Source organism: Azolla caroliniana, unplaced genomic scaffold (assembly GCF_043228905.1).
Source record: "Azolla caroliniana isolate FFs.n. ecotype wild unplaced genomic scaffold, voAzoCaro1.0.p SCAF_2, whole genome shotgun sequence".
In the NCBI taxonomy this organism is placed as follows: Eukaryota; Viridiplantae; Streptophyta; class Polypodiopsida; order Salviniales; family Salviniaceae; genus Azolla; species Azolla caroliniana.
This window is the reverse complement of record NW_028230437.1, coordinates 21,537,036-21,554,870: the sequence shown is the minus strand read 5'-3', so window position 1 is coordinate 21,554,870 and position 17,835 is coordinate 21,537,036. Positions and strand designations below refer to the sequence as shown.

Genomic DNA, 17,835 nt, shown 5'->3' with positions numbered 1-17,835 from the left:
TCATGAATTGAGCCATGACGCAAATATGATGTGAGAGAAACGATTCATTTGAGCTACTAATATTTCAAACGCTCAAAAAATCTACCTATCAATTTCTGGGCCATTCATTGAGTGCCGTAATGAGCGGCCCTTCCATTATTTAGCCTCTTGTCTCCTTCCCCATTATTTAGTATGTATATATATATATATATATATATATATATATATATATTATAAATTTATATATATATAGATATATAGATATAAAGGGTTACCCAACGGAATGTTCTTCTCATACACTCAGTTAGCCAATCAATCATATTTCCTTCTTCCACGGCTTGGGCTCGCCTTCCAAGGCTTATTCTAGCTTATATGCTAAATTTAGCTATGACGAAGGATTGGTCGCCGAATGGTAGCCCCATGATGCAAGTCTTGGAGCCGAACTCGGAATGTCTTCATGGTGACCAACGTGCGGGAAGAAACGTGGATGTAGGTCCTCCTGGCCTGGACATTGTCCATCTCCTCAAGGACAAGGCCATCTTCATAACCGGAGCCACTGGCTTCCTCGCCAAAGGTAATAATGAATGTGATCTAATAGTTTTTTTAACTACCACTAAACGGGATACCCATATCGTTACTAGCAAAAATACCTATGCTCACTAAAGCTCTTGTGACCTACCCTTATGTAGTCCAAATGCACACTCCCATTTATATTTAACATGATTCCACAAACGAATATCTTGAGCATTGCAGATAATATTGGATTTATTGTTCTTCGATTCAATCATGCAAGAGTTGTCTAAATCATGTACTTAAACACGAAAACAGGGTTTGTGTAATCCTAAATATCTTGCACGATAATTATTTATCACTTTGCATAAGTATCCATACCACCTCCTACCTTTTCTTTTTATTAGAACACAACTAGCTTATACTTGAAGGAGGCAAAGTTCGGAACAGAATCACTAATTATATATATTAGTGATCTAGTACAATATCATCATTGTGAATTATGTTTGAAACTAGACCTTGAGATCCAATGTTTTCAACTAATATATTGAACACCTAATATTATCATTACAACTAAGTAGATGGTCATGAGTAGATGTTCAATTCTCCTAATATTAATTACATGATAATATATCCTACAATGTAGTGCTTGTGGAGAAGATATTGCGGGTGCAACCAAACGTGAGGCATTTGTACTTACTAATCAAAGCACCAGATGCAAGTTGCGCAAAACGTAGACTCAAGGAGGAGATCTTATGTAGTGACTTGTTCAAATGCTTGCAATCTCGCCATGGTAAAGAATATGAAGCATTCATGGAGCGAAAGATAACTCCCGTGGTGGGTGACATGACAAAGGAAACATTGGGCATGGATCCCTTCACATTTACCTTCCTTGCTACCAAAATCGACATAATCGTCAATTCTGCTGCTACAACGAGCTTCAATGAACATTATGACCATGCGCTAAATATGAACACAGGAGGCACTCGAAGAATTATGGAATTTGCTAAATGTTGTCAACATCTACAACTTTTAATGCATGTGTCAACAGGTGACGTTAACGTGGACCTTCGATTAATCCATCCAACCTTTATTTACATTACTAGGTGTGTTGTATGCTGAGTTTTTTAATTTCCGTTGTTTTCGTAGCCTTTGCCCATGGGAAACGAAAAGGCCTTCTATATGAACAAACCTTCAATTACGGATACAACAAATCTAATGCGACTATAACCATGGACCAAAATTTGCATCCCAGCACATTTGTTGATTTCGAATTCAAACATATCAAAGAAAAATTGAGTGCTTTTAATGAGATTGGATCTACAAAAAATCATGATAGACAAAACAACATGAAGGAGCTAGGATTGGAAAGGTAAGATACAGAGTGTTGAATAAAGCTTAATCTTTAGGAATGTGAAGATATTTGTTATTAATTGATTGCAATTTGCGGGTTACTTTCCAATTGAGTAACATTCATCGACACCGGAATTTCTTTCAACCTTGTGGGTTGTGCAAAGTTTCTTGTGTGATATATAAGGTCAATGGTTTCTCATATGATGTATTCATAATTTGCATTAGTGTGTAATCTCTTGGTATATAAGTGTTTACTAGAAATTGAGAGACACGATAATTGATGATTTGATGTTAGAGCGAATCAGTTTGGTTGGCATGACACTTATGTCTTTACAAAGGCAATGGGAGAGATGGTTATTACTAGTATGAGAGATGATCTACCAACGGTGATTGTGAGACCAAGTATAGTGGAGAGTTCATTAAGGGAGCCATTTCCAGGTTGGATAGAAGGCAACAGGTAACGGTGCCCAATGTCATTTTTAACACCGTCTTTGGACTAATATCATGACCATAACACATCTCTAGAGTGTAATATATGTTAATGTTTTCTTATACACAAGGATGATGGACCCCATCATAATATCATATGGAAAGGGTCAACTATCAGGCTTCCCCATGGATCCAAAGTGTCTTCTTGATGTGGTTTGTATCTTCTCAATTTGTTCTTTGCTTTAGATTTTATTTGCTATCACTCTACTCTTTGAATTCACTTGGTTTATTAGTTCATTTTCTTCATTTCCAACTCCTTTGAGCCCTATTTCATTCATTTTATTTAAGTCCCTTGGTATAAGTGTCTTCCCTTGAAACCTTGGTGCTCTCAAATTGCTTTTTTCATTTATTTTTACTGTTGAGCATTTTCAACCATGGATATTGGAGTGATTATTAACCCAAGTGCATTTTTAACCATTTTGATATTCCACTAAACCATGTGCACACTTCCATAATGTTTATTCTTGATGTGTTGGTGTAAGTCATATTTATCAAACTATGATTGGGAACACCATGTAGGTACCAGTGGATATGGTTGCAAATGCAATGCTTGCTGCCATGGCAAAACATGCTTGCAAGCCAGGATTGAAAGTTTACCACATTGCATCCTCAATGGTGAACCCTTTCTCCTTGTCAAACATGGTAAGATTCTTTGAAGAGCATTTTAAGGAGGAGCCTCTCATAGACAACACTGGAAAACCTATAAGAAACAAGAAGTTTCAAATTTACCGAGATATGGAGAGCTATACCGATGCATTATATCAAGTTGTTTTGGAATCTAAGGTATATTATAATTTTACTCCATGCAATATTTTACAAACCAAGTTCTATGGTAGACAACAAGATAGTTTATGACTACATCATCTTCTTCTTCAATTTTTTGAATTTCTATCAAGTCACTTCTTGAATCTATAAGTAATACTTGGTGGGGATGCTTCACGTCTCCATTCATATCATGCAAATGTAGATATTGTGCTTAATAATTAGTTGCTCTACTTTGGCTTGGCATCCCCTATACACAAATTATTTACCCTATAAACCCTTTAGAAGATACCTCCATATATTATCCTATTCCAAATGCATATATGTTTCATTTATGTTAGTTGGGTGTAACTTTTCAAAGGTATATTTTTCTAGTTAATGTGCATAGATATCAGTGTATCTAACCATTCTCCTTTACAATATCTAGGAACAAAATCCAAAGTTCTTTAAACAATACGAACAAATGGCTCTCACAATAAACAAGCGTGCAATCAACCTAGCCAAAATCTATTATCCGTACACATTCTATCAAGGAAGGTAGGTTCGTCTTAACAAATTTGGTTACAAACAGTGAATATATTGGGGTTATACATGATGGCATCTTTCCAGTTCTTATTGTTTAGAGAAGGGAATTCCAAAGTTTCAAGCTATTTTACACAATGAAGCAAATATAATTCTATGTTGTTTAAAAGTGATGTACATTTGCTAGCGCTACATGTGAAAATCGAGATGGAAAAATGGGTTGTGCATTTGTATGTTTGTGCATTCATGTAGTATGACATATAAGATATTATTTAAGAGAAACACAACAATACACTAATAGATTAGAACTATTCTCTCCACTATGTAGGCATGCTTGTCTTTCGTGTTTTACATTCTGTCATGTATGCATAATGCATGAAATAGTTATATGTTGGTATACTAACATCAAATCGGTTTATTTAACAAAATGCACAATCAAACAATGATCAACTTCATTCTAATACTTTCATTTCCACATTTTCCAATGTTTACAGATTTGACACTTCCAATACACAACAACTCTATGAAAATCTATCAAACGAAGAAAAACTATTATTTGGCTTCAATTTCAATGACATTGATTGGGAGACGTACATAAAAAATATACATATTCCAGGCTTAAGGAAGCATGTATTAAAGGGTCTTCGCTCCAAATTATGAACAAACCTGAAGAAAGTATGCCATTTCTTGGTTCTCCTTATGCATTATTTGTATCAATGTATTCATTGTTTTCCTACATTTCATGCAACTCACATTTGCATACAATATCGATGTATTGTATCATATTAAACATTCATGTAGAAAACCCCAAAAAATTTGCTAAATAATAACACTATGTGGTTTTTATGATTTGTCAAAGGTTATGTTTTTGCCATGACTTGTCAATGTAAAAACATGGTATGCATGATTTGATGATAAGAGAATACTGAACCATAACTTGTTTCAACTTGGGTTTTCAGAGCGTAAATCTCGAAATCGGTAACAATTCAGTTTGTAGCAAAAACATGACATAACTATTTGTATATCTCTTTTCAAGCATTGGGTTTAAAAGTTTCATGGTTCCTTTGGTTAGGTTGAAAGGAGATACATATTGATATGATTAAGTTGGGGTACAACAAGAATATTTAAAGGGGAGATATTAATTAACAATTGGATAGACCTAGTGTAGAAAACACTTGATCATGGTATACGAAATAACATTGATCAATGAAAAAACTTGATTATGGTATACATGAAAAAGGAAACTTTATTACAAGAAGCGGCATAGTGCTTACAAGGGAAAATCTCGTAATGTTCCGTAATTCTTGTGTAGTTTTATCTACTTATTTGCATGTCTTGCAAGATCGGCACCAATCATCAACATCCCCAATTCAACATGGAGCTTTCTAATCAACTATTAATATCCAATATACACATTCTCTCATACTTTCGATTTTATAAAGAAGTGCATGACATCCAAGCTATATAATTTGTATGTAGAAGTTGATGCAAAATCACATGTTGACATGCCCCTATAACTCAAACCTTGTACATTAACAATGTGTGTGCTTGGTCAATGACCACCCCTATGAGTCAAGGGGATGGTTTCATGATGTGAGGGACTCATTATTCAAATCTCTCAATGCACAACCTTAATGGTGAAACCACATCTTCTCTTATTTGTAGTAGTATGATTTTCTATCCTCTCCCTTAACAATGGTTGTGGTTTGATATCTTTAATTCCAAGACCTTAGTGACCTTAATATCATTTTGTGAAACACTCTTGGAGTTTATGACTATTCACATTATAAGTGACAATTGTTTCATTAGATTTGGGGCATTATCATGCAAAATCATCATTAAAGCATCCTAAATGGAAGACATTTTGATGTAATTCTAGAGAGATCTAGGAATGCCCCTTTACATCGTATGGCGAGTAGTATTGGCAACCTAGTTACTTGGTTCACAATACCATTGGTTTATGTATGATCCACTTTGTTTCTATTTTATTGAGTTTCTTTTCGCCATTTATTGAATCTCACTTATATGCTCTCTTTTTTCTTTCATGGTCAAATTTGCTCCAGAAGACAGCATGATTTCATTCTGTATTTATCCTCTCTCTGTCTACACCTTATTTCGTAAATAATATATTTCATTGCAGATAAAACACTGCCAGACTAACTTACAATGAAATTTGAATCTACTCCATTGAGACAGTTTGTCTAGATTTTGAATCAAGTGAAAACTTATGGTAGATTGTTTCTAATTAATTACTTTGTTTTGTTATGTACAATAGAGATTAAGATTCAAGTGCACTAACACCATCTCCACCTCCATCTTGTATACCACCCTTGATCAAGTAAAGGCATATCCCTTTACCAAGGATGGATATATCACATTCAAACCCTCAAGATCAAATGCAAGACTCCCCATCGGAGACGGAGACGGTAATTGGTTGTCTAGCCGATTGTGTAGCATTTAAACACATAGATAATAGGTGGCCACATTTCACGATCAAGCCAAGAAACTTAAAACTACGTTCACGACTAAATGATGTCAACCCATTTTAAATGCAATCATCAAAATGGTCTAGGTGTTTTAAATTCAATCATCAAAATAGTCAACCTAGATGGTGCTTGTAATTAATTAGGATCTACCACCTTATTCAGGAATAAAGAAGGAACACTTAAAAATGTTATGCTTGTTAATTCCACAAAAGACACAAGTTAAGGATTTGAATGTATACTTAGTACATCTTATTGATGGCCAACATGAATTGTGGAGAGCTTTAGATGTCATCCATGCAACCAAACCGAGAGGACTTCAAGCCTTCAAAGTCTATATGGATCTAAGCATGGACTATTCATGACTATCCTGTAGATGGGTTTTCTTCCGGTCTGACAAGAGAAGGCTATAAGGCATGGCCCCTAGTGGGGATTGGTTGGCATCATCGTATTGGAAGTCCTTAAACATGAATGTATACCTCAAACAAAGATCGTCTTTGCCTGAAGAAGGCCATCTTCTACATAGTACAGCCCAACCACCCGGTTTTGATTGGAAAATTAAATGAGGAAGACTATCAACTCATCAAACTCCACAAGATTGGTATAGCAAGTGGACCTTAGGACCCCTAGCTGATGTAGATGTGGAGATTCTTTAGAAGGACAATGATGATCGATGTGTTCAAGCATTAAGCAAGAGAGAGATGGAAACTAAGATGTCCTATGGTTTACACTAGAATGGATATAATTGTAAAGTATGCTGTTACAACGGGCTTCGATGAGAAGTAGGACTATGCGCTAAATATGAACACGGGAAGCACTCGAAGAATTATGGAATTTGCTAAATGTTAACATCTACAACTTTTAATGCATGTGTCAACAAGTGATGTTAACATGGACCACTTAATCCATCAAACAACATTACTAAAACCTTGAAGGAGCTAGGATTGGAAAGGTAAGATAAAGAGTGTTGAATAAAGCTTAATCTTTAGCAATGTGAAGATATTTGTTATTAATTGATTGTGGACATTTGTTATGAATGTTACTATCCAATTGAGTAACATTCATCGGCATTGGAATGGCTTTCAACCTTGTGGGTTGAGCGTAGAATGCGAATATATTTTTTTGTGATGTGCAAAGTTTCTTGTGTGATATGTAAGGTCAACGGTTTCTCATATGATGTATGCGTAATTTGCTTTAGTTTGTAATCTCTTGGTATAAGTGTTCACTAGAAATTGAGATAGATGATAATTGATCATTTGATGTTAGAGCGAATCACTTTGGTTGGCAAGACACTTATGTCTTTACAAAGGCAATGGGAGAGATGGTTATTGATAGTATGAGAGATGATCTACTGACAGTGATTGTGAGAACAAGTATAGTGGAGAGCTCATTCAGAGAGCCATTTCCAGGTTGAATAAAAGGCAACAGGCAACGGTGCCCAATGCTAATATTAACACCATCTATTGACTAATATCATGACCATAACATATCTCTAGAGTGTAATATATGTCAATGTTTTCTTATACACAAGGATGATGGACCCCATCATAATATCATACGGAAAGGTAAAACTCTTAGGCTTCCCCATGGATGCAAACTGCTTCTTCATGTGGTTTGTATCTTCTCAAATTTATCTTTGCTTTAGAATTTTTTTCTTATCACTCTACCATTTGTATTTACTTGGTTTATTAGTCTAGTTTCTTCATTTCCAACTCCCTTGACCACTCTTTCATTCATTTTGTTATAAGTCCCTTGGTATGAGTGTCTTCTTTTGAAACCTTGGTGCTTACTCTTGAGCATTTTCAACCATTGGTATTAGAATGATTAGTAACCCAAGTGCATTTTAAACCATTTTGATATTCCACTAAAACACACACTTCCAAAATGGTTATTCTTGCATGTGTTGGTGTAAGCCATATTTATCACACTATGATTGTTAACACGATGTAGGTACCAGTGGATATGGTGGCAAATGCAATGCTTGCTGCCATGGCAAAACATGCTTGCAAGCCAGGATTAAAAGTTTACCACATTGCATCCTCAATGGTGAACCCTTTCTCCTTGTCAAACATGGTAAGATTCTTAGAAGAGCATTTTAGAGAGGAGCCTCTCATAGACAACACTGGAAAACCTATAAGAAACAAGAAGTTCCAAACTTACCGAGATATGGAGAGCTATACCGAGGCATTATCTCAAGTTGTTTTGGAATCTAAGGTATATTAAAATTTTACTCCATGCAGTATTTTACAGACCAAGTTCTATGGTAGACAACAAGATAGTTTATGACTACATCATCTTCTTCTTCAATTTTTTGAATTTCTATCAAGTCACTTCTTGAATCTATAAGTAATACTTGGCGCGGATGATTCACGTCTCCATTCATATCATGCAAATGTAGACATTGTGTTTAATGATTAGTTGCACTACTTATACGCTCATTATTTACCCTATAAAGCCTTTGGAAGATACCTTAAGATATTATCCTATTCCAAATGCATATATGTTTCACACATGTCACTTGATTTGGGTGTCTTTTCAAAGGTGTATTTTTCTAGTTAATGTGCACACATATAAGTGTATCTAACCATTCTCCTTTACAATATCTAGGAACAAAATCCAAAGTTCTTTAAACAATACCAACAAATCATTCTCACAATAAACAAGCGTGTAATCAACCTAGCCAAAATCTATTATCCTTACAGATTCTATCGAGGAAGGTAGGTTCCTCTTAACGAATTTGCTTACAAATAGTGAACATATTGGGGCTATACACGATGGCATCTTTCCAATTCTTATTGTTTAGAGAAGGGAATTCCAAAGTTTCAAGCTATTTTACATGATGAAGGAAATATATTTCTATGTTGTTTAAAAGTGATGTACATTCGCTAACACTATATGTGAAAATCGAGATGGAAAAATGGGTTGTGCATTTGTATGTTTGTGCATTCATGTAGTATGACATATAAGATATTATTTAAGAGACACAGAATAATACATTAATAGATTGGAACTATTGTCTCCACTATTTAGGCATGCTTCTCTTTTGTGTTTTACATTCTCTCATGTATGCATAATGCATGACATAGTTATATGTTGGTATACTAACATCAAATCGGTTTATTTAACAAAATGCAGAATCAAACAATGATCTACTTCATTCTAATACCTTCATTTCAACATTTTTCAATGTTTATGGATTTGACACGTCCAATACACAACAACTCTATGAAAATCTATCAAGCGAAGAAAAACTATTATTTGGCTTCAATTTCAATGACATTGAGTGGGAGACGTACATAAAAAATATACATATTCCAGGCTTAAGGATGCATGTATTAAAGGGTCTTTGTTCCAAATTCTTAACAAACTTGAAGAAACATGCGGAATAGTGCTCGGCCTCAACCAAGTCTTAAACACTCAATGGAAGAAAGCAGGAAATAGAAATGAGATTAATGCACTTACAGAGTAAGAGACGACACTATATGTTTGCGTGGAAAACCCTAATAGGGAAAAAACCATAGGAGCCCACTGACTTCAACTATCACTATAAGAAGAGGATACCAAGCGAGACTCGGAGGCAATGACCTCGAGCTCTATATCTTCGCCAACCAACTGTTACAATAGAAAAGCTTTCTGTATCTCTCTCACCCTCCCTCCCTCCCTCCCTCCCTCTCTCTCTCTCTCCCTCTCCCTCTTCCTCTCTATCTTTACAATAGTAATAATAACGACTCTAATGACCACTACATAAGCGGGTTCCCTAAGTCATATTTATACTTATAGGACTGGGATAGGACTTTAGAACTATTTACAAATATGGCCATGACAAGCCCTCTAGAAACATATTTACACATATGTTCTTGTATCCGGTTCACACCGGATTCATCTGGATATCTTCTAGATTCGTCGGGAGGGACCAAATTCCCAACAAGCTCCCCCTTCACTCTGGCATGGGATGCGTTGGCAGTCTGATCCGTCTCCTACACACATCCAACTTGTCTACTGAGAGCACCTTGGTCAACATGTCTGACCCGTTTTCCTCCGTGTGGATCTCCAATAGTGCGAAGTCTTGATCTTCTATTCTCACCCGAAGCCAGTGGTATCTACGTTGGATGTGCTTTGTCCTGGAGCGGTATGCCACGTTCTTTGCAAGGTGGATGCCCCTTTGACTATCGTAGTAGAGCCTGAAATCCTCCTACCGGATCCCTAGCTCTCCGATGAAGTCCTCCATCCAGATTACCTCTTTACCGGCTTTCACGGCCGCCATGTACTCCGCTTCCATTCTTGATAGTGCAATGGACTTCTGCAACCTCGACTGCTATGATATGACTCCCCCTGCATATGTCATAACATAGCCGGAAGTTGACCGGCTAGTATCTGCATAAGCCGTCATATCTGAATCTGTGAATCCTTCAAGGTGGGGTTTCCAAACCTGAAACAAACCGGTGGACAAGAGACCGGACAAGATCGATGCCACAGTATGGGAGGTGATGCACATGAAGACTACGACATACATCCGGTGCTTCATCGATATGAGCATGTACAACAACTTCAACGAAGAGAGCAAGTCTCATGAACTCTGGGAGAAGATCGGCATTATGTTCCAAAACAAAAATGTTGTTAATCGAGTTTATGTATTCTGGAAGATAGTGAGGCTCCGGTACCAAGATGGCTCCAATATGGCGGACGACATGAATGCCTTCTAGGGACTGATCCACCAGGCAACCTCGTTGGAAGTACCTTTTGTCGATGAGGTACTCGCATTACTCTTGCTCGGTTCCCTCCCGGATGTCACGTTGGGCAATGTCGGGCCGGAAGGAAAGCAATTGTCCTAGCAAGGGTAAAATCAAGCTTGCTAGATGAAGAAGCTCGCCGGAAGGACCGGAAGTCCGAATAGATCCGAAGGCCTTGGTCACGGAAGATGACCACAACCGGGGAAGAGGCCGGTATCAGAGTCCCCAAAACCGGGACAAATTGGGGACGAGGTCGAAGTCAAGGGGGAGGCCTACTTGCTTCTACTGTGGAAAGTCGGGGCACATCTAGAAGAATTGTCAGCATTTCTAGAAAGAGAAGGAAACCGGTATCACCGATTCGAAGAAGAGTTCGGACCGAAACGGTTCGGACCGGAGATGCCCGGATCGAAAAGGAACGTCGGTGATCGTGACAAGTGAAGAGGAACTGATGCTCATTACCGAAGAGAATGAGTTAAACCTTGTCGGCGATGAGACAACATGGGTTGTCGATTCCGGAGCATCGTTCCACCTTACCCCGGACCGGAAATGTTCTCATCCTACACAGCCGGTGAGCACGGTTGTGTCCGGATGGGGAATAAAGGGACATGCCAAATTATCGGCATAGGAGATGTGTTGTTGATGACATCAACCGGATGCAAGGTGCTACTGAAGGATGTCCAACACGTTCCGGAGGTTCGACTGAACCTGATATCAACCGGTCGGCTAGATGATGAAGGCTACACATGTAGCGTCCGGAACGGTGCCATGAAGTTCTGCAAAGGGAGCTTAATAGTGGCTCGAGCCCGGAGGGTCAACACACTATACTTGATGCATGCCCGGATATGCCGTGGAAGAAGTGAACGTAGCATCTGACACTACCGGTGAGCTGTGGCACAAAAGACTGTGTCACATGAGTGAGAAGGGGATGAAGAGGCTTGCCGAAGACAATTTCATTCCGGTGAAGGACATGCAACTTGAGAAGTGCACCGACTACTTGGCCGACAAGCAAAACCGAACCTCCTTCCGGACAAGACCACCTATGAGACGGAATGCACCACTAGAGCTGGTGCATACCGATGTGTGTCAAGTCGACACGAAGTCACATGCCGGATCGCAGTACTTCATGACGTTCATAGACAACCACAGCCGGAAGTTGTGGGTCTCACCGTTTAAGACGAAGGACCAAGTGTTATCCGTCTTCAAGGAACTCCACGAGAGAGTGGAAAGAGAAACTGATTGGAAGCTGAAGGTGGTTCGAGCGGACAACGGAGGAGAATACCGGAGGCAGTTCGAGGAGTACTGCGGTCGAAGGGAATTCGGCTCAAATTCACCGTGCCGAAGACGTCGGAACTAAATGGGCTGGCCAAAAGGATGAACTGGACCATAATGGAGAGAGTCCGGAGCATGCTCGCACATGCCAAGTTACCCAAGACGTTTTGGGTTGTGGCGCTGAAGACGATGACCTATGTGATAAACAGATCACCCTTAGTACCCTTGGACAGAGATTCACCGCAGAAAGTATGGAACGGTAAGGATGTGTCTTACCGGCATCTAAAGGTGTTCGGGTGTCTCGCATATGTGCATGTGGCGAAGGACAAGAGAGAAAAGTTGGATCCGAAGTCCTAGCCATGCATATTCCTTAGATACGGCAATGATGAGCTCGATTACTAAGTGTGGGATCTGGTTGATAGAAAGGTGTTCCGGAGTCGGGACATAGTCTTCATGGAAGACAGGACCATTGCCGACTGGGAATCGGAGAAGAAGGTAACGAACTCTGGATCATCCATTGAAAACCAGCTTGAGGAAAAAAGGATATACCCGGTTGAAAACCGGATGTTAGCCGGTAACCGGATGACACTTGACGAACTAGCCGGATACGGACAGGAAACCGAACCGACTGAAGAAGAAGAAGAAGAGGAGGAAGACACCGGAACCGGACAAGATCCCGAATCGGATTCAGATGAAGAACAAACGGAGGAACCGACAGTTAGAAACCAAGGACGGAGATATCCTCTCCGGGAGAGAAGAGCCCCCCGAAGATTTCCGGATGCAGAGCATGTGTTGCTAACCGATGAGGGGGAGCCAGAAAGCTTTGAAGAAGCAAGGGGAGACACCCACAATCGCAAGTGGTTGAGTGCCATGCAGGATGAGATGGATTCCCTGCATGAGAACCACACATACGAATTGGTGGAGTTGCCGAAAGGAAAGAGGGCACTCCGGAACAAGTGGGTGTACAAGCTGAAACCGGGAGACGCCAGAAATCCACCAAGGTATAAGGCCCGAATCGTGGTGAAGGGCTTCTAACATAAGAAAGGAGTGGACTTCGATGAGATCTTTGCCCTGGTAGTAAAGATGACATCCATCCGGACGGTCTTGGGCATTACGGCAAGCATGAACCTCGAGGTAGAGCAACTAAATGTCAAGATGACATTCCTACACGGAGACCTCGAAGAAGAGATCTACATGCATCAACCAGAAGGATTTGAGAAGAAAGGGAAGGAGCACCTGGTGTGCCGGTTGAAGAAGAGCTTATACGGACTGAAGCAAGCTCCTCGACAATGATACTGGAAGTTTGACTCCTTCATGACCGATCAAGGATGCCACAAGACGCAAGCCGATCACTGCGTGTTTGTGAAGAAATTTGATGGAGGAGATTTCTTGATATTGTTCCTGTACATGGACGACATGTTAATCGTCGGACGAGACCAAGTCAAGATATAGATGCTGAAGAAGGCCCTTAACCGGACTTTCTCAATGAAAGACTTGGGTCCGGCAAGACAGATATTGGGGATGCACATCATCTGGGACTGGTCGAAGAAGCGATTGTGGCCGTCACAAGAAAAGTACGCGACAAAGGTACTTCAACGGTTTAACATGTCATAAGCAAAACCGGTCGGATCGACACTCCCGACAAACTACAGATTATCAGGTAAGCAAAGCCCGAAGACAAAGGCAGAGAAGGCGGATATGATGAAGATTCCATATGCCTCTGTGGCTGGGAGCTTGATGTACGCAATGGTGTGTACTCGTCTGGATATTAGATACGCATTCGGAGTGGTGAGTTGGTTCATGACCAACCCCGGAAAAGAGCACTGGAAGGGCACTTTGAGTATGTGCCTCTGATTCGGCTCTGGTAAACCCCTCATGGAAGGATTTACCGATTCGGATATGTTGATTGATGTGGACAATAGCCGATGAACTACCGGATATGTCATGACCTATGCAGGGGGAGCCGTTTCGTGGCAGTCGAGACTGCAGAAGACAATTGCGTTGTCAACCACGGAGGTAGAGCCGTGGAAGCCAGCAAGGAAATATTATGGATGAAGGACTTCATCGGAGAGCGAGGGATCCAGCAAGAGGAATACCGGCTCTACTCCGACAGTCAAAGTGCCATCCACCTTGCAAAGAACACGACATACCATTCCAGAACGAAGCACATCCAACGTAGGTACCACTAGATCTGGGAGTGAGTTGAAGATCAAGAGTTCATGCTGACAAAGATCCACACGGAGGAGAACGGGTCGGATATGCTGACCAAGGTGCTGACATCCGAAAAGCTGGACACATGCCGGAAGCGGATCGGACTTACAAGACATCCCATACCGGAGTGAAGGGGGAGATTGTTGGGAAATCGGTCTCTCTGAATGGGATCCGGTGATGAATAAAGAGGAACCGGTGAGAACCAGAAGAGATCCGGAAACCGGAGGAGACCTGGTGAGAACCAGAAGAGAAGACAGATTTGTAAATATGTCTTAAATAAGCTCATTGTGGCTATATTTGCAAATAGCCCTAAGTTCATATAACTATAAATATGACTTTGGGCAATCACTTTGTGTTGTGATTGTGTGCGTTGCATATTATTGTAACTATTGTATAGAGAGAGAGAGAGAGAGAACGTGAGAGTAGTTACGAGCACTCTCTGATGTAACCGCTGCCTAGCGAAAATTGCGAGCACGAGGTCGTTGCCTCTATGCCTCCACTTGTGTATTTCCTTTCCTCTCTTCATAGTGATAGTTCGGAGTCTGTGGACTCCCGTGGTTTTTCCCTATTAGGGTTTTCCACGTAAACATCCTGTGTCATTTTTCTTGTGTACTCTCCACTTCCTATTTTTGTGTTTGATTCTTTTTTCAGAGAAGTGATTTACTACTTGGTTGTGGCCGAGCGATATTCCGCACATTTCTCTTCAATATATGGTCATGTTATGTGTATCTTAGTAGATTCATAATAGATTATCTATTTCAAGTTCTAGGAGTTTTTAGAAAGTTCTAGAACTAGAAGGTTCTAGAGGGTTCTAGAAGATTCTAATGGATGTACTTTGACTCACATTATAAATACTTGTAACCTCCTTGGTCCCTTTCAAGGGATTCAACACCATTCACTAACGCATCAATCTAGTATTCTTGTTTAGCCCCATCTTCTCTCCTTGATTTACATCTCTATCATTATGCTCTTGTATTGTTCCTAGCGTCTTAAGTTCCTCATCTCGTTGCTCCCAAGTTCTCGAGTTTCTACCCTCATCACGTTGAGTTCCACGTTTGTAACCTTATCGGTCGTAGCCTCGTCATTCATGATCCGTCGTAGTCTGGGGTTGGTGTGTCTGTGACACTAAGACGAGAGAAATTTGGTTCAAACTGTCAGGAAATAGTACTAAAGACAGGGAGAGAATTAGTACTAGAAAAGGAAAGTACTATTAGGATTAGTACTAAGAGGAAGGAAGTGTGTGGGACTCACAAGAGAAGGAGAGAGAGAGAGAGAGAGAGAGAGAGAGAGAGAGAGAATGATGATAACATGTGATATATTATATGAAGAGAAAATACAAGAATAGCTAGGAGGCTTAAGACTTGCATTGAATCGAATTGGTTCTAAATTATACTATCAGGAGTACTCCTGAAGTTTCTAGAATGTTCTAGAGTAATCTGGAATATACATGAATTTCCTATAGAAATAATAAATGAAAATAATATCTTTCGTATTACAATGCATCGTTTAATTGTAAGGGTTCAAACTATGTAACACAAGGTCATGGGTTCAAATCCTTTTGCAGTCTCTACTCCGGATCAATTTCCGGTTCTCTAGGTCCCATAGCCTGGAGCCGAATTCCCCATTGGTTCCATAACCGAGAAGTATGCATTTTGTAGCATGGGATGCCAACTTGGTCCTTTTCTCCTTGGGGATCAATGTGTAGGTTTCATATCTGAATATATGATGCCTATCGTAGATCAGCTGTTTGCCTGACCATAGAGCCCGATTGCTTTCAATGGTGATAGATTTATCAGGTAGACTACCGTCTGCAACGCTTCGGCCAAAAAATCCAGCTTTAGTCCGACTTGCTTGAGCTTTGTCGTCACCCTCTCTTGGATCATTCGGTTGATCCGTTCAACCACTCCATTCTGCATGGGTGTGTATATGTAAAGAATCGAGAGTTATTCTGTGCAGCGAAAGGACTATGTGTGTGTATGTGCACGCGAGACAAGGGAGAGAGAGAGAGAGAGAGAGAGAGAGAGAGAGAGAGAGAGAGAGAGAGAGAGAGAGAGAGAGAGAGAGATATTATTAGATAGATAGATTATATTATCGTCTTCGGAGGTCAAATATGACCTATGAGACCAAAAATATTACATTTCACGTGATACGTGTGAAAGTGAGTAGTAACTCTCGATGTTCAAGAACTTTACCAATGAATGTTACAATCGAGAGTGCACATTGTGGTTGTGAGAGGAATTCATGCAAGGATTGGGCTTGGTCGAATATGATCAAAGGCAGAGCATTGTATCAAAGTGTGATACTCAGACTCGCGAACTTGTTTAGGGCAAAGTGTGCATAGCCGACCACTCTCATCACTTGTGCCCCAATGCCATGTCTCACATCGCAATGCATGTGACCTAAGTCGCATGGAAGCAATGGTTCGAATGGCAGATAACGGTATGGGCTCGAACATGTATCGATGTGTACGATTTCCCCGTTCCGCAAAGAATATGGTTTTGTAGTTAGGTGCAACATGTGTAGTATAATGTGTGAAGCGTGAGACTCCACATTTGTCCCATGTCATGATACATTGGCATTGCAAAAAGGCCTCATTTATAGAGGAATCTAATGATGCATCATGAAGCAAGGGTCTCCCATCACATTTACCAAACCATTTTTCTATATCTTGCATCCAACCGGAACACAAAATTTTGCTTTTATGCATCTTTTGGATCTTTTTGCTTGCTTCCCATGCAATTCTAGGAAGTCGATGTGAGTGACTTTTTTGAACCTTAAGCATGTATTCAACAACCCTTTCCATGGCCATGATGTCAATGGGAAACCATCCCGTCTCAAGGAGAAGGAGGGTGTAGGGCATTTGTTTCTTAACTTGTAGAAACTTTGTAAGAAAATGTTTTTGGACATTTTCAAATTCTTTCCACATAGATTTAGGGATCCTACGGCCCCATACTTCCACCCCATAGAGAAGAACCGGTGTCACCAAAGTGTTTGTTAGGATCTCAGTCCCTCCGGATGGGATACGAAGGCCTGGCAATGAAAGACCCGGTGAGAACCGGATGACGAGTACTCGGAAAGGAAGACCCGGTGACAACCGGATGTTGCAGGCCCGGTGAGAACCTCTCATCAGATGAAAGGGACATATATGTAAATATGTTCCAAAGAGCCCACCGGGGCTATATTTGTAAATAGCCCGAAAGGCATATTAGTATAAATATGACCTAGGGCAAACTCAATGTGTATGATGATAGAGTTACTGGTGTAATTTTTGTACAGTGTGTAAGAGAGAGAGAGAGAGAGCGATATACAGAGATTGTGTCTCTGTTGTAACCGCCGGTAGGCGAAGATTGTGAGCAAGAGGTTGTTGCCTTTGTGCTCCCTATTGTAATTTTTGACCTAGTGAAAGTTTGGAGTCTGTGGACTCTTGTGGTTTTTCCCTCTCAATGTTTTCCACGTTAACATCCTGTGTATTCTCTTTCTGTTTTGCGTATTTACCCCCATTCCCATTTCTTCTGTGTTTGATTGTC

At 40.1% G+C, this 17,835-nt stretch overlaps 1 protein-coding gene and 1 pseudogene across 1 annotated transcript; both read left to right on the top strand.

Moving 5' to 3' along the window:
• Positions 1-313: 313 nt before the first annotated feature.
• On the top strand, positions 314-4,275 carry LOC147867579 (fatty acyl-CoA reductase 2, chloroplastic-like). Its single transcript, XM_087315719.1, has 8 exons — positions 314-553; positions 1,136-1,540; positions 1,639-1,861; positions 2,138-2,299; positions 2,403-2,484; positions 2,851-3,114; positions 3,521-3,630; positions 4,110-4,275. The coding sequence occupies exons 1-8, from the start codon at positions 352-354 to the stop codon at positions 4,273-4,275; spliced, it is 1,614 nt and encodes a 537-aa protein (XP_087171845.1). The 5' UTR covers positions 314-351.
• A 2,558-nt stretch (positions 4,276-6,833) lies between these two features.
• On the top strand, positions 6,834-9,567 carry LOC147867578 (fatty acyl-CoA reductase 2, chloroplastic-like; annotated as a pseudogene).
• The last annotated feature ends 8,268 nt before the right edge of the window (positions 9,568-17,835 follow it).

What these genes read in the sequence shown, in the direction of transcription:
- LOC147867579 (XM_087315719.1), top strand. Translation starts at nt 352, where the DNA reads ATGCTAAATTTAGCTATGACGAAGGATTGGTCGCCGAATGGTAGCCCC. An exon ending in CACTGGCTTCCTCGCCAAAG is followed by an intron (nt 554 to 1,135) that starts GTAATAATGAAT and finishes CCTACAATGTAG; the next exon opens with TGCTTGTGGAGAAGATATTG. An exon ending in AAGTTGTTTTGGAATCTAAG is followed by an intron (nt 3,115 to 3,520) that starts GTATATTATAAT and finishes TACAATATCTAG; the next exon opens with GAACAAAATCCAAAGTTCTT.